At 44.1% G+C, this 21,906-nt stretch overlaps 1 protein-coding gene across 1 annotated transcript; it reads right to left on the bottom strand.

Annotated features, from left to right (window-relative positions):
* Window positions 1-1,174: 1,174 nt before the first annotated feature.
* LOC120678128 lies at window positions 1,175-1,879 on the bottom strand. The gene has a single exon (XM_039959284.1). It carries the CDS (start codon window positions 1,877-1,879, stop codon window positions 1,175-1,177), a length of 705 nt encoding a protein of 234 aa, XP_039815218.1.
* Between the last annotated feature and the right edge of the window lie 20,027 nt (window positions 1,880-21,906).

The following is a 21,906-nucleotide window of genomic DNA, read 5'->3' as shown; positions in this document are numbered from 1 at the left end:
CAAGATTCTTGGGATGACTTGTAATTTGGAATGGAGGGAGTATAAGATTAGACCCTAGAGACACTGCAAAGCTGCCAATTGATCTCAACACCGTCTACCCAGTCTGCATCAGACAAATGCACTCACAAGCATATCACATAATTATCTTTTTTATTTTAAGACCAGTACTGATCGTGTAACTCAGGTACCTTAGTATACGCTTTAATGTTGCCCAGTGAATAGTAGGTAGGCCATATGAAGGTACTCACATACCTTATTGACAGAAAAAAGTTATATTTTCGATATTACTAAAAAAATATTTCCCAAGTAAATCAGCAGCTCTTTGCCATATGAAGGCCGTGTGTCTCTATTTTACCATGAGCCCGTGTGCAAACATCAGGTTTCCGGTAGTGATGTATGTATCAGCTGCATACATGTATGTATATTTTATACTAAAAAATATTTCCCGAGTAAATCAGCAGCTCAGCACCTCATCTCAACGCCAACACACCCGTTCCTTTGTAGGAGGACAGGTTTAGGTGCTCATGACTGTTAGCATGTTGGTTAGCTAGTTACACATTATTCTACTATAGCTCAAACCATGTACTCCTATTACCAAATTATGATCTGTTGTTGCTCACGATAATCCAATCTGCTGCCTGCAGTACATAGATGAATAGAACTGCACCTTATTAGCATTAATTTGCTTCTACATGGGAACAGACAAAACCGATTCTTTACTCCCTCTCCTTCCACAGCTTTTTCTTTGTTTGACGATCATAGCGTCTCCAGATCTTCCATGTACAGTACCAAACCTATCACCATGATCGACATCCCTACTGATATCCGTGTCACTCTATATCGTGTATGGATGAATCCAACTTTCATCAACGTTGTACATTCTTCGAATTCGCCAAACATAAGAAAAACAGCAGGTACATCCTTTGCACAAATAAACGGTTTTCATGCAATGATGTAAATGCATATAGCTTCCTAATGTTCATATAGTTTAACGTGCATGTGGTGATGACAAATCTAGTAGATTATTATAAACTATAAACCCTAACACTGCCGAAAGATAAAGAGAATTATAGATGAGATCTCCGTTCTAACCACCTCAATCCCATCAATCCGCACCTTTTTCTGAACACCCAAACTAAGCCCGGATAAACCCATCTCCATGACATGAATGTGATCAAACCTTGCGCCTGCAGCTCCTTGCAACGAGTTCAGGCTCAGCGCGGTTCCGGCGCCCCGTGTTCTGCTCCGGCCGCTTCGGGCCATCAATGTAGAAGCCGTCGTCCTGATAGTCGTCGTCGCTCATGGCCGCCGTCTTCCAAAGACGCTCCGGCTCGATGCCGGACGCCACGACACGGCGGGCGACATCCCAGACCAAGTTCATGGCCGTCTCGTTCTCGGTTTGGGAACCTGCGAGGACGCCGTGGCCCACGATCTCCGGGAGCTTCCCGCACAGCTCGTCGGCCACGTAGTCGTCGGGGAGCCTCGCGGCGGCGCCGAGCGCCTCCGCGTGCGCGATCTGCTCCAGGAGGGCGTCGCCGGCGCCCTCGTCGAACTCGAACGAGTGGAACCTGTCCCGCCAGGCGCTGCGCGTCTCCACGTCGTAGGTGCGCGCCAGCGCGCGCCACAGGTCCGCGGCGGCGGCGAAGCGGGCGTAGTCCGGGAGCAGGCGGTCGGAGAGCGAGGCGAGGACGTGGCCGCGGCACACCGCGTCGTCGCGCGCCCACTTCTTGGCCGCCGCGGCGTCGCCGCCGTCGCCGGCGGGGCGGTCCTCGAAGAGCACGCGGGCGACGCCGAGGGTGTGGAGGCGGAGGAGCACCGACTCCTTCCACCGCAGGTAGCCGCCGGGGCCGTCCAGCTGCTTGATGGGGACCAGCGCCATCGACCAAAACACCTGATCGATGATTTCGTGGATCTGCGACGGGAGGAGGCGTTTCTTGGCAGGGGAGGAGGCGGGCACGAAGATGACGAGACGAGAGGCCACAACTCCGATCCGCCTGGTTTTTGTGTTGCGGTTGCATATATGCCAGGTGGAAGCTTCAGCCTGCAACTACGGAAACATACAAAATAAACCTTATTTACTGCCCTTTCCATCTTCTTATTCCTTTTTTTAAGGTAACTACTCCGTATATACTAGCTCTATCCTAGAATATTGCTATATTTAGGTTTTTAAAGGAAAAAAGTCTAAATTACTCTCCTAAACTATAGTCAAAATTCGAATAACCTCCTAAACTATCATTTGGTTCATTTTACACCCCAAACTATGACATTTTGTTCAAATTACCCTCTAATATAATTTTTTTTTTCATTTTTTCATGCATAGGTAGATTTTTCAAGTTAAAAATTTAAAAGATGATAGTACACAACATAACACATCTTAGAAGAATACATCATAATTTTTTATTATTATTTTGATAAGTTAGGATATTAATAATAAATTAATCATTTAATTACAAAATTATATGAAAAATAATGATGAAAAATGATAGAAAATTTTGTAATATACATTGTGATGTCCACTACTACCCTGCAAAATTTGAGATTAAAATTCAACTTGTGTATGGAGAAATAAAAAAGACAAATTGTATATGGGGTAAAATGGACTAAATTACCTTGTTTTAGTTTATGGGGTTATTCAGACTTTAGCTATACTTGAAGGGATTAAATTGAACTTTTTCCATTTTTAAAATCAAACTTTTATAACTTTGTCCAACAATATCTCTAAATATAATTTTTTATATAAAATATTACATATTATAATAGTTGGTTTCACAATAAATCTACTAACATAATTTGTATGTTACTAACCTCTATGATTATTTTGCTATTTGTAGTTAAATTTTTAAAAAAGTTTAACTTTGGAAAAGTCTAATGTATCTACATTATAGGACAAAGGGAATATATAGATAGTTAAATCAGAGCAAAGGTCAATGAACACGATAAGGTGCATCAGGCTGACTGATTGTGTGGATCGTTTATCTGCAGATTCTGGATAATCAATGGTAGTCATCAGGCTGACGAGCAATTACAATTTAGCGGGCTACTATTGGTTATTGGTTAGAAACTCTTTGTAAAGTCCTCGTAGTGAATCCCTGCCACTCACCAAAGGAAGTGTTTAAGGGCCTTGCAAATTTGGGCATCAAGAGAGACATGACTTGTGGATAAAGTGTGCAATCTTCGCAGAGTAAAAACTAAAATGTCAACCGTGCTCACGGACAAGAGCAGCTCAGACCCTCACATGTCCAATTAATGAAAATTATTGCTTTAGTTTAGTTATTTAATATTCCAAGATTATTAGATTATTCAGTTATCAATTTCTTTTTTATAAATGTGGGATGGTTTCATATATGATTTACTCCCTCCGTCCCTAAATAACTGTCGTTCTCACTTCCCGAGAAATGATTTTGATTAATTTTATATAAAAAATATTAATATTTATGATACATAATTAATACCATTAGATAGATCTTTTAATCTAGTTTTTTAATAAATTTATTTGGAGATACAAATATTGCATGCATTTTCTACAAATCGAGTCAAACTTGTGGCACACACACCCAAAACGACAAATAATAAGGGACAGAGGGAGTAGTAAATAGGCGGTTAATGTTCAACTGTTATTTAAAATGTTTACCACTTTATTTAAAATGTTTACAAATAATAAGCTTTGCATTTCATTTATTTTTTAATATACTTGCTGAGGACCAACCATAACTGTACTCACACTTGCCAAAATCTGCTCAGAAGAGAAAGTCGATTGAAGTTTGCTGAAGATGTTGCTGAGTTCTAGGCATACGTAACCCCTAGTCGATTAGTTGTGAAGTGTGAAGTCATCGTTTCCAGGATAATTTGTATATCTCTGATAGACGTTTAGCCGCTATCAGTCTCTTTTTAATGACATTATTGTTCATTATTCCATTATAACATTACTATATGTATGGAATTTGATCCTGACATACATATAGTTATTGCATTCGTTATTTCTTTTAATAACCAGACGTGACAAAAAAAGAAGTTGCATGTAGCCCTTATGGTCTCCAAGTCGATCATGATCATTGCTTCTGTTCATTGGCTCATCCGAGGGTAAGAGTAAGCGAAACATATCGGTTTGAAATGGAACCGAGAATTTTCGATCAAATCATGCAGCCCTTTTTCTCTAGAATCTCTACATAGTTTGGGTGTGATGTGCTCAATCTAGGAGAGGACATGCCCTTAGTACGCCCTATATGTTTTTGATGGAAATTGTGGTCATGACATGCAAAACAGGTGATCGACATTACCAAATTTTGATCGGTTTAACTTTCATCGTGGTTCTCATCCAAAGCTGTGTTGTACTCCTGGTCTCCATGAAGAGTGCAACTCTAGATGTGGATATATATAGCTATTCCTCAGTCTCGGCCTCCATTTAATTCCGCATGTTGAAATGAAGAAAGCAATGAACTAAATCATGAAATGCTCGTGCACATGCACAACTAAATTGTAACATTCCAGATTTTTCTCGGAATGTTATAAGTCGAAAAATATGGATTTTCAATAAAAAATTTGTGCTTGTGAAATTAGCTAGTATTACACATAAGTATGAGCTCTTTCTACCCTGAATTCATAGAAATTTGAAACCTAAACTTGAATCAAGGATAGCTTGTGTGAAGTATTTGAAGTTATTAAGATTTTATTGAGCTTGCATAGTTGAATTCATTTTGGTTTTGGTTGCTTGAAATTGAGTGGAATTTAAATTGAAGTGTGCCCTTCAATTTAAATTCAAATGCTAACTACCCTAATCAAATTTTTTTAGGGTAAATACCCTAATCAACTAACACTACTAGAAAACGTGCCATGAGAACCGGTTGGAACCCCGGGTTTCCAACTAGTTCTCCCAAACCGAGACCAATGGCGTCACCCTAAGACCCCGGGGTTTTCACCCGGTGCCTTAGGCATCCATTGGTACCGGTTGGAAAGACCAACCGGTACCACAAAGGCTGCCGCGCTGATGCAAGCTGGCAGCCCCTTTGGTACCGGTTGGTCTTTCCAACTGGTACCAATGAGGTTTCTCCCTATATTCCACAAATCTAGTTTTGTTTATTTTATTTATTACTGTTTATTCTTTTATAATTTCTAAGCGCACTCGAGCTCTACAATACTATACGTTCATTGGCCGTACGTGTTTGATTTCACAGAATATTTGAAACTAACTAAAATAAGTCAAATATGAGCATATAATTGAGCTAATTAGATAAACTAATATATTTACAAATATACAATCATCAAGGCATCACGTTTAGAAATATTTACAAATGTACAAATCATGTTTGTAGTCCAACTACTGGGCCCCTCAGGACGTCGATGGAAGTCCTCTATGGATGTGACCGTGTGACATCCCAGAAAATTCACCGAAATAAATTACTCGCTAAAAATATATTTTTAAAAAATCTTTTCCATCGTTGAGTTCAAATCGTTCTAAATATTTTTCTGTCCAAACTCCCGATGTCCCGAAATCTTTCCCGGCGATCCGCCATTCCGACACCCGTACCAATCCCCATCCAATCTTTCTATTTCCTTTCCCTGTTTTACGTGCGCGTCGCTTCCCGCCGAAGCCGCGTAGCGCGCGCGTGGCCGACTGCCGCCGTGAATCGCGCCGGCAGCTCTCTCTTTCCCTCTCTCTCTTTTCTTTTCTTTTTTTTCCTTTTTCATTTTTCTCTTTTCTTTTTCTCCTCCTTCGCTTTCTTCCTTCTCCCTCCTCCTCCATTCTCCCCCTCGCGCGGCACGAGCAGAGCAGCTCGGCGCCGGCCGTCACCCCCACCAGCGGCCCCCTCCTGCCTACCCTCCCTGTGCAGCCGTGCCCCCTTGCCCGCCTCGGCGAGCGCGTGCCCAAGTAGCAGCAGCGGAGCTCGCACGGAGCCGAGCTCTCATGCAGCACGCTGCCGCGCGGCGCCTCGCCATTGGCCGCCTCCCCTCCACTTGCGCCGCCCCCTCCCCACTTGCTGTCCTTCCCTGCACGCCCCGTCGCCTCACCGTCGCCTCGCCGTCGCGTCCGCGCCGCTCCGCGATGCCGAAGCCGCCCCCACGCCATTAATTGCCGCGTAGAGCTGCCGGCCGCCGGCCACCGGCCACCGCTCCCCGCCCCCTGCCTCGCTTGGCCTATAAATAGGCCTCCACGCAGCTCTCCACCTCCACGAGCCGCGCAGCTCTCCACCTCCACGAGCCGCGCAGCGCCGCCGCCACAGCCGCCGCCATGGAGCCCCCTCCTCGCTGTGCCCCAGCCCAAGCCGAGGTGGGGAATAGGTCCCCCTCGTTCCCCTCTCCCGCTCCCCCCTCCCCACGCCCGCCGCCATGCCCGGGAACCCCGGCGCCATGGACACCGGCGAGCTGCCCCCCCTCCTCTGTTCCCCTGCGTGAGGAGGAAGAAGATGGCATTTTTGCCAAAACCCCCCTCCCTTCTCTTCTATTCCTTTAAGAACCCCCCTCTTATGTTCTTTTCCAAATAAACCCGCCATGTTTCCCCTATTTTAGAAATAACCCCCCACTATATAAACATAATTTCAAATAGGTCCCTGCCCCTTTCCGGAGTAACACAAATACTTTCAAAAATTATAATCAAGTCCTTCCACTCTCAAAAATAATTACAAAGAAGCCCTTGAACCCCCGTTTAACCCCTAACCACTCCTTCAACTCATTATTTCATGCGCCAAAAATCCTCCGTTTGCCCCGAAACTTTACCACGCCGTTCTAACATAATTCCGGCCATGCCATTAAGAAATCTCCCAAAAATATTCTTTCTACCATCGTTTCTTAAGCTATTCCTGATTCGAGCTCAACGACAAAACATTTATTTCTTTTTATTTATTGTGTGTTTGTTTGTATGCGCCGTAGATCACGGAGTGACCGAGGCAGAACCCGTCGACGAGCAGTACTGCGAGCAGGTGTGCGAGGACCAGCACCGCGAGCCCGAACCTGAAGGACAGTACTTCGATCAGGACTTCCCGGAAGGCTTTGTGAACGGCAAGTTCAATCTCATCCTTTGATTGCATATTTCGACCCAGTTTTATAAACACAACCTATTGGCCTGTTTTATAAAATTGCATATATTTTTACTGCTAAAACATGGTTGGATAGCCACCCCTTGATTTGTTATAACCATTCCTTGACCACCTAGATTAACGTCTATATATGATTTATTTTTTATGGATGTTAATCGCTGCTAAAGCGCCGCTTAGGACCCGGTACTCATTTTATTACACTAAAAAATGGTTACAACATGCTTTATAAAAGGGAAAATGCATGAGTATTGAGAAAAGGGAAATTGGGTTATAAAGAATAAAATGTTAAGATGGGATGGATGAATGGCATTCCCTGTGTGGATTGTCATATGTTGGAGGCTCGTACCGATGTGGTTGAGCAAGAAGGTTGGGAGATATCCATCTTATCGCAGTTAAGGACCGAGTTGATGTGTCATCTTGCCTAACTCAACTATCGTGCAAACCACTCGACCGTTGTGTGTGGCAACGGCTTAGCATAAACCCCACTAGTTAGTCTGATAGCCATCCGGAGAGCTGAGAGCAACGGGTGATCAAGGAGAAGGGATAAAGTCATAGTGACTTATGCCCCGGTTAAACCTCAGTGATAGGTCAATGGCCCCTTGGTGGAGTCCGTGTTGGCTAGTCAAGTCTAGCTAAGGTGGGTAATGGCTTTGTTGGGATCTGCACCGACACTAAGGTGATCGTGCTGTGGTACCCCATTTGTGGGTAAAGTTGTACACCTCTGCAGAGTTAAAACCTATTTGAATATCCGTGCCCACGGTACTGGGCGAGTTACGGTTTGGTCACATAACTAGCTTCTGGGATGGATGGTTCCTTGGTGTGAGTTGTTTTTGGAAGGTGTCCGGCAGATGTGCCATGAGCTACTGTGGATGAGGAGTCTTGTAGCATTTAAAATTTGGATCCTTTGTGTAGGATCAATCCCACTGATTACTCGGTTACTAAAGAATTGCTTTGGGAAAAACTCTTTTCAAAAATAAACCCTTGCATGTGTAAAATCTAGCTTTTCTGCAAATAAACCTCAGCCTTATCCTTGGTTTATCCTGTGCATATCTGTGTTACCCCCTCTGCGGATGGGGTTGGACATGTTGAGTACTTTTGTACTCACCCGATATATATTTGTGGTTTTCTTCAAAGGAAGATCGGGACTTCGTTGTTGAAGACATCGAGTAGAGGTTGCGTCCGAACCCCAACTTTCCCTGTGGTGTTGGCCCTCTGCAAGATGCTTCTGCTAGCGTGTTACTCTGAGCCTGAGCTGGATCCCATGTGGGTTGTGCTTTGGTGTATCACCGTAGCTGTTTTATTACTGATTATCATTTGTATCGAGTGTCCGCCTCCTCGGAGGTTTGTACGGTGATGTACCATCTGATGTAATAAATGTGTATCAGCCTCCTGTGACTGATATTTGTATCACATTTAAGTCACCTCTTATGAGGGGACACTTCAGGTGGTATCAGAGCCGTAAGTTGGCCGTAGGACGTGACCCTAGGATCGAAACCCTTTTTTCTGAGCCTTTCCACATTAGAACTTTCCTTGCTTAAGCCTTTTTCCACACAAACACTCACCACTGACTCTTGCCTATTCCAGATGGCTGACAACGGATGGAGTAACGGAATCTGCTTCGCAGAGCCTGGCCTCCCTAAGTTATTACTACTCAACCTGGAACGCGTCGGAGTTGTTGACACACCAGAGTACATCTACCGGGAGTACGACTCCAAGGGCACTCTTCGGTGCGACCTGATGATCTTTGTGGGAAAAAGCACCTGCTACCCTGACGTGGACCCCTGGTTCATCTCCACCACTGGCTTTCGCTTCCCAGATACCTACCGAAAGGCCGCCCGAAAAACCTTGCGACGCCTGCGTGTGGTCTACAAGCATCATCTTCAGCGGACTCCTATGAGATTTTCCCGCCTACTAGAGGAAGAGGACGCTCATGGATTACCCGGATGAGAGGACTTGGGAGAGAAGAAGAAGACCTAGAAGATACAGTCTCCCACCTATCCATCTACCTCACCGTCCTGGATGAGCTCTACCGCGAATAGGCGGAACAACTGAAGCACCAAATCCGCAGGGCAGAAAAGGCAACCCAAGAAATGGAGAAACAACGGACAAAAGCCGTACGAGCCGAGTTTTCCCGGGCAAGACCACGAGGCTCACAGAGGAGAGGGTGGATGGTTAGAAGAAGAAGAACCCGAAGAAACCCATTGGGATAGGGGTACTCAGACCGAAGACGAACAGTGTCTTCCACCAAAGAAGCGCCCTATCCAGATCGAGGAAGATTTCCCATGATAGAAGAGTAGCACACCTAGGCTAGAACCACTATCCTAATAATCATGTATCCATGGAAAATGTACCCCACCCCGTTGAAATGATAAGGACCATCTACCCCCTTTGTACTCAAGTATTTATGCAAAGTTTGTTCACCCTACCTTTATTTTCAGATGGCTGAGAAAGGATGGACCTAGGGCATTTGCCAAGCTGCACCTGGCCTCCCCAGCCTTTTGATCAATGCCCTGGAGAGCCTTGGTGTTTCGGAACGCCCAAGGTACTACAGCAGAGAGTACGAGCACCATGGTACCCTTCGCTGCAGGGTGATCTTGGTCATCGCCAAAAGTGACCGCTACCCCGACATCCAGCCATGGAGAGTGACCACCACCGGGTTTAGGTATCGAGACACCTATCCCTTGGTCGTCAGGAAGATGCTCCGTTATCTGTGCCGGATTTTCGAGGAACATCTCTCCGCCACACCAATGAGGATCTTTCCTCCGGCCATTAGAACCCCAGTTGGGGAGGCTCGCATGAGAAGCCTGGAACGGCGCCGCCATGAAAAGGATCCCCTGTACCAAGTGGCTACTTACCTAGCCTCCTTGGATCAGCTCTTTGATGAGCAAGCCAGCATCCTGAGAGAGCAGACCTATCGGGCCGAGCAAGTAGAGCTCGCGATAAGGATGCATCAAATCTGGGTGGCTCAAGCCGAGGCAAGAGCCGCAGCCGCGGTCAGTAGTGAAATAGTTGCCCAAGAGAGCCTCAGGCAGGCCCAGGACCTGCGTATACAAGAATGGACCAGAAGTGGAACGCCAGTCCCAGCAATTGGAGAAACTCATGTCCTACTTGGGACGCCCATCATGGGATGGGGATCGCTTTTTGGGACCCCACAAGCCCCACCCGAGAACCCTGAAGGGCCCACTGCCGCCGTTGAAGGAGAAGCTGCTGAGCAACCCCTGGAAAACAGAGACGTAGAGAATGGCGAGCAAGGATCGCTCATTCCCCTGGAGGATGTGAGTTCTCTTCCAAGGGGAGAACTCACTCAAGCCAATGAGTCTGCCTAAGTGCTAGTGACCATCAAGGGATGAAGCCGTGTGGTCCGAAGTTAGAGTTGTGCCCCCTCTTTTGGAGTTGTGTATCCGGATGTGTAGTACGTGTTTTGGCCTTGCCCCAGTGTTGTACCCCCCTTGCAGTAATGAAGTTGTTTGTGCTTGTTGCTTGCTAGTCTTGTGTGTTTGCTATTAGTTGGTGTGCTTCGGCAGGAGGTGGATTCTGCCTTTTCAAAAACTACGAACTAAATAACTTAAACATCATTTAATCCTAATCCAAGACTCACAAAGACTCTATCCAATCTACAGATGGCTTCCCGACATGGTTCAAGAACCTCCCGCAGTCGGAACTCTGCAGCCCCTGGCGCAGGAGGACCACAAAATGGGCACGGACAGGACCCCCTCAGAGAACAGGAAGTGAACCAGGACCAAGGAGAAGTGCCACTGCCACCACCTCCACATGTCGGAGACCTGGCACAGGCGATAAACAATCAGACCCTCATACTGGAAGCCCTGGCCAATGCCATCATCAATAAGCGGCCACAAGAGCAGACCATGAATGACAAGCTGACAGCTTTCTTGAGAGCCAAGCCACCCACCTTTGCCGGATCCAGCAACCCCTTGGAGGCAGATGACTGGCTTCATGTGATCGAAAGGAAGCTCAAGCCATTCGAATGCCAAGACCGAGATAAAGCTCTTCTGGCAGCTCACCAACTCACAGGAACTGCCTTAGCTTGGTGGGAGAATTACTATGCCACTGCTGAAGATGCCACCACCATCACCTGGAACGAATTTGTGAAAGAGTTCCGCTGCTACCATATCCCCGCAGCCACCATGAAGCGCAAAGCGGATGAGTTTCGCGCACTGCAGCAAGGGAGCATGTCTGTGGAAGAATACACCTACCAGTCTATGGAACTTGCCCGCTATGCGCCAGAGGAAGTGGACAAGGATGAAAAGAAGCAGGATATGTTCAAGAAGGGATTGATCCCAGAACTCCGGACCCTGCTTACCCCTTAGATATACCCGGACTTCAATACTCGGATGAACATGGCCATTCTCACAGAAAGGGCCAAAGCTGAAGAAAGAAAAGAAAACAAGCATAAATTCCTGGAAAGCAAGACCCGCCAGCAGAATCGCTTCCAGAGACCAAGAAGCTCCAGCTATACTGCACCAGGATCTCTGGCCCCAATGCAGTACAGGACCCAGTCCCAAGTGACAGGCCCCCAGGCCCCTAACACACAGTTCAGGAACCAGAACACTATGAGAGCCCCGCAGAACAATGCCAGCCAAGTCACCACCACCAACAACAATGCTAGAGCCTGTTTCAACTGCCATGAGACAGGGCATTACATTGCCAACTGCCCATATGCCAAAAAACAAGCCTGCTGCATCAGCCTTCTCCAACACAGTGAATGGGCCCAGGCCACCAGTATACGGAGCCAACCGTGTCCCCGTCATCAGCAACAACAACAGCCAGCAGCCTTATGGACGAGCCCGCGTCAACCACATCAACGCGCAGGAGGCTCAGGGTGCACAAGGAGTGGTACTTGGTGAGTTCCTAGTCAGCTCAACTCTGGCAACAGTATTATTTGATTCTGGAGCATCACACTCATTTATATCGTCAAGCTTTGTGGATAAACATAAAATACCTACAGCACTACTAAAAACACCCCTATTAACCTGTTGACACTCCTTAGCGCCCCGATTTGTATTCCGCAAGCGTACGGTTCGTGTAGCTTTTCCCTTAGAGTATTCCCCCAAGGTTTATCAATCCATGGATCGACAAAGAACTACCTAAGGTTTTCCATCTAATCTAACAGATCTATCCTAACATAAAGCATTGACTGAATATAAAGGGTAAACCTTTGACAGATATGAGTGATGTGTAAAGGTTGATCTCATCCATGAACATAGGCTTAATCATAGCAAAACTAAAGACTTGACTAGGCCTATCGTCATCTAGTTGTAGTTCAAACTAACGAGCAAATAAATCATGCATCTCAATCAAAAGCATATTTAAACCAAAATCTCCAATCCGATCCTTCGATACCCCACCTACTCAGTGGAAGCGCCCTGTCACGACACCCCCCCTTTTGACAAAAGTACCCTGAAGCAAGTCGAACCCCCTTTGGTAGTTCCGCCATGAACCTCTAGCCACCATGACTACAAGATCATGCTAAGCAATCTATATCGATAATAGATCTAAGATGAAGCAAACCCAAAGAAAAGAATGAAATCAAAAGAGAGAACATGATCGCTAATAGATTCGGAAGACATGATTATCATTACTCACATAATAGATTCGTTTGGATCGTCACCACCGAGTACATACCATTGACGACTCCAACTAGCTCATGAACTCCACCATGGCACAACCACGCAGGGAGGCCATGGCAGCTAGGGGTGGCCTAAGCCATCTCCTAGACAACTTCGAAGACTTGCGGCGGCCGTCGTCTCCCTCCGGTCTTGGCCCTAGGTTTTCGTCGAGTTCTGGATGGATGGATGCTGCGAGTTGAATAAGGTGCGAGCTATTTATAAGCCGAGAAAGCCACCGGTCAAAGGGGAGGCCGGACCGCCTCAGAAATGGGCTAGGCCGGCCGGCCTACCCCCTTTCGGGCTCGTCTCGGTCTCATCTTTCGCGTGCCGGCCTACCCCCTTTCGGGCTCGTCTCGGTCTCATCTTTCGCGTGCAGACTCCTCGCATCTTCTAGAGTTTATGTCCTTCACGATTGCACCCCTTTGGACGTCGTTATCTTGGAGATATCTTCGAGGAAAGGATAGGATAGGGAATCCTTCCTTAAATCTTCATTTGCTTTGCTTAATCCCGAAGTATCTTGATCTCATCTTCGTGGGCTTGGTCCTTTGGGCTCTCTTGGAGGATGGATGTGCATGAATGGGCTTCGAATCAACATGGGCTTTGGTCCTTCCTTTGGGCTTTGGCCTTCGTCTTTCTCCGTGTTAGCGCTCGATCACGGGCCTCGTCATTTCATGCTCCAAAATAGGCCAAAAACCTGCAGATATGAAGTTCCTCCCAAATATATGTGCAAGTGTGAAAATGACCAATAATTAGGCCGGGGTTAGGACGGTTAGTGATTTTGATATTAAATTCATGCCATTATCAAGGATAAACAAGGGATAAAGTGGGTACTTAAGGAGCGCCAACATTCCCCCATGCTTAAACCTTGCTCGTCCTCGAGTAAGTCCAGGAGCTTTGCTTATAAAGAAATCAGCGTTGCCCCTCAATGTCCTCTCTGCACTTAGTCATACATAACAAGACATATTGCTCTCTCAAGTATTTAGCATTTAAGTTCATGTTGTGACCGGCTACTTTTTCATTATGGAAGATAGACTAGCAATTAAAGAACAAGCCACAATAATAAATAAATGCAATGCTCTCAAACTTAAGTGAACTTCAAACCTTTACCTTGTTTCATAGTGAAGAGTTTTCAAAAGAATGCATATCAAACATAAGTGAGGTTCTCTTGCAAAAGATCATGGAAATACTCATCTCATCAAGTTGCTCAAGCCTACGTTAGATTGTCTTTAACCTATTCTACTCATTTATAAAAATGGAAGGCTTATGTGGAGCTTGGTAGGTAAAAACAATCATAGCAAAACATTATATCTGAAAAATTTTAAAACTAAGAGAGATCTATTGGATTTTCCGAGACTAGTCAAAAAGGCCATTGGAAAATAATGTTGGAAAGGGAGAAAGATGAAACACACACATTTAGATAGGTGGACATGTGCAAGTGGCAAATGGATGATCCCGAGACACAAATGAAGTTCTCGTTATCGGATTGCACATGGTTGGAAGATTTGAGTATAGAATAATTCTTCAAAGTAACTTGGAAAATTAATGAAGCCAAAAAGAACTAAGGAGCATTTTATTCTTCTCTTTTTTTTCTTTCATTTTTCTTTTCTTTTCTCCTTTTTTTTCATTTTTCTATTTTTCTCTTTCTTTCTTTTTTCTTTCTTTCTTTTTGCTCCTTAGAACTTTTGATAGCATAGAATACTTACCCAGCCATCCCCCCATGCTTGAACGAATGCTCGTCCTCGAGTATGAATAGTGGGAGAACCAACTAGCTAGGGTAAGTATCTCAAATTCACCTTCTTCTTCGTAGAACCTCTTGAATCTCCGGAGAGTCTTGTCTCCCAAAACTTTTCTTTATATGGTGCCTTGATTATTTTGATTCCGTCGAAATGATAATCCATACTCAAATTGGTTTGTGGTCAAGGAGGTAATCACAAAAAGATATTTTTGGTTTAGGGTGGATATCCAGTGAGGTTTGCAAAATTTCCGAAGTAGAAACTCACAATTCATGGATAAATAGGCTAGCAAAAAGAAGGTTACACAAAAAAAACGGAATGACCAGCTTCTTAGTCTCATACCAAAGAAATCAATCTTAATCCAACTCATCAAAATATAAGTTTGCAATCTAAAGGTTTCATCATGAAAGAATATGTATGTATAGACTTTGGTAGGTAGAACTTTGCAAGAGATTCACAAATGTAGATAGCATAGGAATTAAGTTTTCAAATTAAACAACACAAGGTGTAAGGTCATCGGTAGACTTAAATCAAAGAGCAACATGGAATATGTGGGTTTAGAATTTAGTCATTTAACCTCCACAAATAAAAGAGCCGGTATTTAATCATTTTAATTCCATTTAATTGAGAGCAAATGGTCAAGTCATATACAACATAGCGTAGGTAAAACAAAGTAGCAACTTTCATCATTTTTCCATAAACATAAGGCATTGCCAAAATGCATCAATGTGGTGAGCACAAAGTGATGGTGATCCTACACTTTTTGAAAACAAAAACAAAACTAGGTTATCCTCCTAAAAGCCATGTGATAGGTTGAGAGGTATATACAAAGATTGCATCTATGGTTGAAGGCATATATGTACAAGCATTTAGAAAAAGAGAGAGTTGAGGAAGAATTACCGTCCTTCTCAATGCTCGTAATGAAGTGTAGCGTGGCCTCCCCCATACTTAAGCATTGTGCTAAGCATGGAAGAAGAATCATGAGCATCTTGTGGCAACTGTGGTTATCTTACTCCATGAGATCTTTCTTCCTTGTCCACGAAATCCTCCCCCATGCTTAGCATGATGCTAGGCGTGGAAGGAGAAGATGGACCATCTTGAAATTCTTGAAGTCCTTCCCTCATGTGTATGAATATCATCTTCAATGTGTCTTCATCTTTGTTGCCTCAATTTCCTTCAACTTCTTCTTGCACTAAGTCATGGTCCCAATCATTGCTTCACATCGTCGTCGCCTCCTTCAATTCCTTGTTGTCCCATTGCTGCCTCATCTTCATGAATTTTTTCTTTCAATTTCCAGAACTGAACATGTACTGAAACATTGCTCCATTGCGAAGTGCACGAATTTTCCTTTCCAATGAGTCCTCATTCGCCCAAAACTTATTCCGAACAAGAGAGTTATGTCCATTTTATCCCAGCGCTGCAATCTGTTCCGAATTTCAGAACGCGCAACGTCCAAAGTTTTTGCCATATCTCCTTGTACGGGTCTTCAAATTCCTTGATCTTGGATGCGTTGGAACGGGAATTTCATGGAGCTTCTGAATATCAACTTTTTATTCCTTGTACATCTCTGTCCATGTGCAAAATTTGATGAAAACAGCGGGGCTTGCTTTCGAACTTTGGAGATGTTGACGAATTTGATTTCTTTTTTGATCACGAATTCATGGGAACGCTTTGTCATGCCTGCAAAACAATTCAAGTGCACAATCTACCCCCAAGGTGATAGTCGGGAGTAGAGACAATTGCCAACAAACCTACCATTCCTAAGATCTCAAATTGTGGCATAGCTAGCTTAGCGAAAAAAATAAAAACTTAGTGAGTGTACGTGTGTGCTAGTGTAAATGCAAATGAGAGGAAGGTATATAAACAAAGACAATGTTTACACCTAGTTCCAAACACCATGTTTACAACTAGGTTGCCGAACTTCTCCATAGCCACAAAGACTTATTTAACCAAGGTCAAAACACCATGTCTATCCCAAGATCAATAGGCCTTCATAGCACAAGAAAAAATAAAGCGCATTGCAAAGCTTATAAACCAACCAAATGCAACCTCATAGCTTGGTTTATAAAACTGAATGATGATGGTCTTCAATCATGTCTAAACACCATGCTTACACAAGATTGCAAAAAGGAAAATGCTCACGTCAAGCATTAACATGGATATGAAAGCTTTCATCAATAAAGTTCTACCGAAGGATCAAGCTAACAAAATGAAAGTGAGGACAATGAGGTGGATGCAAAATGTAAATGCAGTGCAAAGTGGAGAATAAAATGCACATGGGGTGGGAGAACAATATGGTCAAACAAAATGATGTGACATGAAAATATGGAGGTCCTAAAAAAAGAGTTAGCCTAAGTTAACTAGCCACAAGTTTAGAATCAAAGGGTGGTGCAATGCTTCATAAATCTCTCTAAAAAGGACACAAAGAAAAAGACTCAAGACACTAATAGGCACACAAAAAGGTCTACAAGTTTCCCAAGATCAAATAACAAAATGCTCCCTCAATAACATTTAGAATGAACAACATGAAGTTGTGGTTTTTATTAGAGCAATGGTACAATGTTACTTGATATTCCGATTAAAGAGTGCAATGTAGACGGTCATATTAATATATATAAAATAAAAGATCGGGTTGCCTCCTGCAAAGCGCTTCATTTAGAGTCATAGAGCTCGACTTTCTTACATACCTTCTCATTGATGCGAAGCCATGGTCCTTCATGCAAGAGGTGAAGGTGTTCCATGCAGCTATTATTCCACTTCCCATGTTGGACATGATCAATCACGCTTAATGGAAAACTTGCTCAATCGTCTCTCACATCATGGTCACCTCCTTCTTTGTTGTCCTTCGTCGCTACCTTTCTTTTCACGGATTTTCCTCTCTGTCCAGATTGGGAATTGTGCCAAACAATTGATCCAATGCAAGGTGCACAAAATCTTCTTTCCAACAAGTCTTCATTTGCCCAAAACGCATTCCAATTGAGGGAGTTATGCCCCTTTTTTCCCCGTCACTGCAATCTGCCCCGTGCTGATTTCAGCATGTGCATCTCCGATGTTTGAGACATAGCTCCTCCCGTGGGTCTTCAATTGTATCGATCATGGATGCGTTGAACCGAGGACTTGATGGAGATCCTGAATATTCAACTTTCTTGCATTGTAAATCTCTGGACTTGTCCACAAAATTGATGAGGCTTAGCGACGTCCGTTCTTGAAACTTGAAGATGTTGATGATGGTGATCAAAATTTTGGGCACGGTTTCCCTCCTCATCATTTGAGTTTCATGTCCTGCATGGTTAGTGAAATTTGGGGCTTCTCCTGACATGTGCTCTTTTAGGGTCATGACCTTGACCAAGCGTAAAGCAAGATCGAGATTTGCAATTATTTGTAAATATATGCAACATAATCACATCCTCAATTAAATTTCATCAACAAGGCATGGTGTAATTAAATGCAGTATGTGTTTCTTGCATAGCGCGGAGCTCATTATAAGGCAGAGGTTCTTTAAGCATGAAATCAACCTTCTCAAGAAACTCTAGCCTATCATCATGAAAAGAACAAGGCATAGAATTTAGGGTCAGTTGGATCCATGCCACTCCAATTTCTTGAAATTGGATCTCATGTTGAAAATCATGCCATTGAGTGGCATGATTTTCAACATGACACCCAATTTCACGGAGTTGTGGTGGCATGAATCAAATTTTCCCTAGAATTTAAACTTTCATTCCGACTATTGGTTCGAGCATGAGATTTTTAACGATTATCAACAAAACCAATAGAAGCTTGAGAATTCACCGTATACATTAGCCTCAGAGCTTTTTCATACTCATTGGAGTCGTGGTGCTTTGTGCGAGATGTCATCTTGATGCACTCCTCGTGGTCCGTCGTGATTTGCTTCTCACGTCTCCATGTGTTGAATGTTGCGCTCTTGTAATCTGTCATGGTTTGTTTGCAACATCTTCGTTTGTCGAAGGTCGACCGCTTGTGCCTTCATTTGCCAATGTCATTGGGGTTCTTCCTCTGCTCCAAGCCTCTGAATTTTATCATGTACGCCCAAGCTCCCCTTCATTGTTGTCATCGTCATCTTTTCTATCTTGTTCTCATCGCGTTGCTTCGGCCTCTTCTACGTGGAATCTCTCCTGTATACTCAACAGAACATATACTAAAATATATCTCTATTGAAAATTTTATGAAATTACCTTTCCAACGAGTGGTCATTCGCTTTAAACGGAGTCCAAACGAGGGAGTTATGCCCGTTTCACTTTTGGCGCTGCGTGCTGTCCAGAAATTTTCAGAGTGCACAACCTTAAATGTTTTGGCCATACCCGCTTGTAGGAATCTCCGATTGACTTGGTTCTTGATTCGTTGGGACGGGAACTTCGTGGAGCTTTTGAATATCCAAAAATATGCTGCTATTTGCTTATGAGGTTGAGCAGAATATTGATGATAACAATGACTTCTTACGAATCGATCCGAAGATGTCGCTGATCTTGATCTTGTGGTCTTCGGAGCGTCTTGTTGTGCATCCTTGGCTTCAAGGTCATCACCATTGGTTCACCAGCGAGTAGCATGTCTCCAATGGTCTGTCTCCATGGTTCTTGCTTTGCCTAAGGTGTCGGGATCGAAGGAGGCTCCCGTGCTTTGTGTTGATGATCAGAGCGGTCTCTTTCTTTGATTGCACTCGACTAGAAGCTTCTTGAGCATCCCATGGAGAAGATGGGTGGCATCATGGTTCCTCTAATCTTGTTTCCTCTAGCGTTGGTCAACTTCAAATCATCAACTTTTGTGCACAAGGTTCTCCAAACATCTTGCGACATCGTCATCACTTTCTCCATTGTTTGTTGCTGCCTCTTCTTCGTTGAATTCCTTGATCATCCTGAACAGAACATGTACCAAAATTCTACTCCATGGAAAGCCTTATGAAATTACCTTTTCAATGAGTGGTCATTGATCCCAAACGGACTCCGGATGAAGAAGTTATGGTCGTTTTACTCCGGCACTACGCTCTGTCCCGAGACATTTCAGAACGCGCAGCGTTGAAAGATTTTACCATAACTCTTCACACCGATCTCCAAAATTCATGATTCTTGATGCATTGGAAAGTAGACTTGATGGAGATTTAAAATAATCTATTATTTTCTCATGGTACTTCTCTGATCTTGGAAGAAAAACTCATTACAACAGTAAGACTTTGGAGATGATGATGATCCGATCGCACGATTTTCTTCACGGGCATGCTTCATACCTATTGCTTGAACAAAATTTTTTTCCCAAAAACATTAGTATTTAAAATCAATTGACACGGCGGCGTATCTTATTTATCATCTTTTGCTTTGGGAGTGAGGACTCGATAGCGGATGCTGGGCCACTAACAAAAGTTAGCACCTACCACTAAAGAGCGGGTCTTCACGTAGCCATCAACTTGCTTGAGTGAGATTGGACTTGTCAATGTACGGACATTGAGAACTTCTCAATCGCTTTGTGTCTAGGGTTTTACCTACATTCATGGACACAAACAAGAAACAAAGGATATATGCAATAATAAAATTAGGGTTAATCCAAAAACTAGATAGATCGCCCTAGGGTTCGTGTTGTCGATCGCCGGCAACGGCGCCAGAAAAGCTTGTTGACGCTCCTTAGCGCCCCAATTTGTATACCGCAAGCGCACGGTTCGTGTAGCTTTTCCCTTAGAGTATTCCTCCAAGGTTTATCAATCCGTGGATCGACAAAGAACTACCTAAGGTTTTCCATCTAATCTAACGGATCTATCCTAACATGAAGCATTGATTGCATATAAAGGGTAAACCTTTGACAGATATGAGTGATGTGTAAAGGTTGATCTCATCCATGAATATAGGCTTAATCATAGCAAAACCAAAGACATGACTAGGCCTATCGTCATCTAGTTGTAGTTCAAACTAACGAGCAAATAAATCATGCATCTCAATCAAAAGCATCTTTAAATCAAAATCTCCAATCCGATCCTTCGATACCCCACCTACTCAGTGGAAGCGCCCTGTCACGACACCCCCCTTTTGACGAAAGTACCCTGAAGCAAGTCGAACCCCCTTTGGTAGTTCCGCCATGAACCTCTAGCCACCATGACTACAAGATCATGCTAAGCGATCTATATCGATAATAGATCTAAGATGAAGCAAATCCAAAGAAAAGAACGAAATCGAAAGAGAGAACATGGTCGCTAATAGATTCGGAAGACATGATTATCATTACTCACATAATAGATTCATTTGGATCGTCACCACCGAGTACATACCATTGACGACTCCAACTAGCTCATGAACTCCACCATGGCACAACCACGCAGGGAGGCCATGGCAGCTAGGTGTTGATGCTCCTTAGAGCGCCAATTTACGTACCGCAAGCGCACAGATCGTGTAGCTTTTCCCTTAGAGTATTCCCCCAAGGTTTATTAATCCACGGAACAAGTGTATTACTATGCTTAACTAAGCACTAATGATGTTGGTAAAAGATCTATATTGAGTGATTGAGTGTGAAATAGGTCTAATCTAACCAATCTAATCCAATCTAGACTAGTGAGAATTGATAGGTGTGTGCACAAGTTATGAAGAGCATTTGTCCATAGGGTCTAGGATCACTAGAGATGTAATTGCCAAGCAATGAAGAACGGATCTAATCTACCAAAGGTGTGTTCCAAGATCAAAACATTTCCCTCACGCATACTGTCACTACACGAGGATAATCGGTAACGAATCAACAAGAACACGATAGTTGATGTAATCTAAGTAAACCATGCAAGAGCAAAGCAAACCCAAAGCCAAGTCACGAACTATTAGGCATCAAAGCATCATCAACAAGAATCGTGATAGATCAATCTCATAAAGGATTCGGCAATTACAACTCAAGATCTCCTTACAACCCCATGAACAAATGAGGACTTTACCCCATGAAGCTAAAAGAAGCGTAGTCGATCATGGTGACGAAATCTCCGGCAAAGGATGGATCCCTTGCTGTCCTCCAACTTGCAGTGGCGCCGAGGGACGATGAGGCCTCCTGTGTCGCCTTTCTCTTGTGTCTAACTCGAATGGATCTCTGAAACTCGTCTCTGGATGCTCTCTCTCTACGATCTCTGCTGCAATCTCTGCCCCCTCTCTTTGACGGCGGCTTCGGGGTATATATAGGCGGTTCTGGTCGGCGGTTTTGGTAAAACACAGATTAGGGTTGACGCATACTTCGCGCTGAAGAAAATTGAGGCCGATTGGGCCCCGGAATGGGCTAGGCCGGCCGGCCTGGGCTCTTTCTGCCCCCTTTCGGTCCCATCTTTCGCGTGCGGCCTCTTCTCCTTATTCCTCATCTTAGCCCAGTTGTGACCATGCACCAATACATCTCCGAAAATGTCTAATTTCCTGCCAAAACACAACATGCTCCAAAATCCAGCACAAAATCGAAAACGGTCAAGTTCGGGTGCCAAGTGGCGGGTTAGTACATGAATCATCCCGAAGAATTTACCAAAACAACTCCTAATCATATAATAAAATGGGT

Source organism: Panicum virgatum, chromosome 6N (assembly GCF_016808335.1).
Source record: "Panicum virgatum strain AP13 chromosome 6N, P.virgatum_v5, whole genome shotgun sequence".
NCBI classification, from domain to species: domain Eukaryota; kingdom Viridiplantae; phylum Streptophyta; class Magnoliopsida; order Poales; family Poaceae; genus Panicum; species Panicum virgatum.
Note: the sequence above shows the minus strand (reverse complement) of the source record. Positions and strands in the feature narration are given on the sequence as shown.

Bases quoted from the DNA above. Each gene is read 5' to 3' on its own strand.
- LOC120678128 (XM_039959284.1), bottom strand. From the start codon at position 1,879: ATGGCGCTGGTCCCCATCAAGCAGCTGGACGGCCCCGGCGGCTACCTG.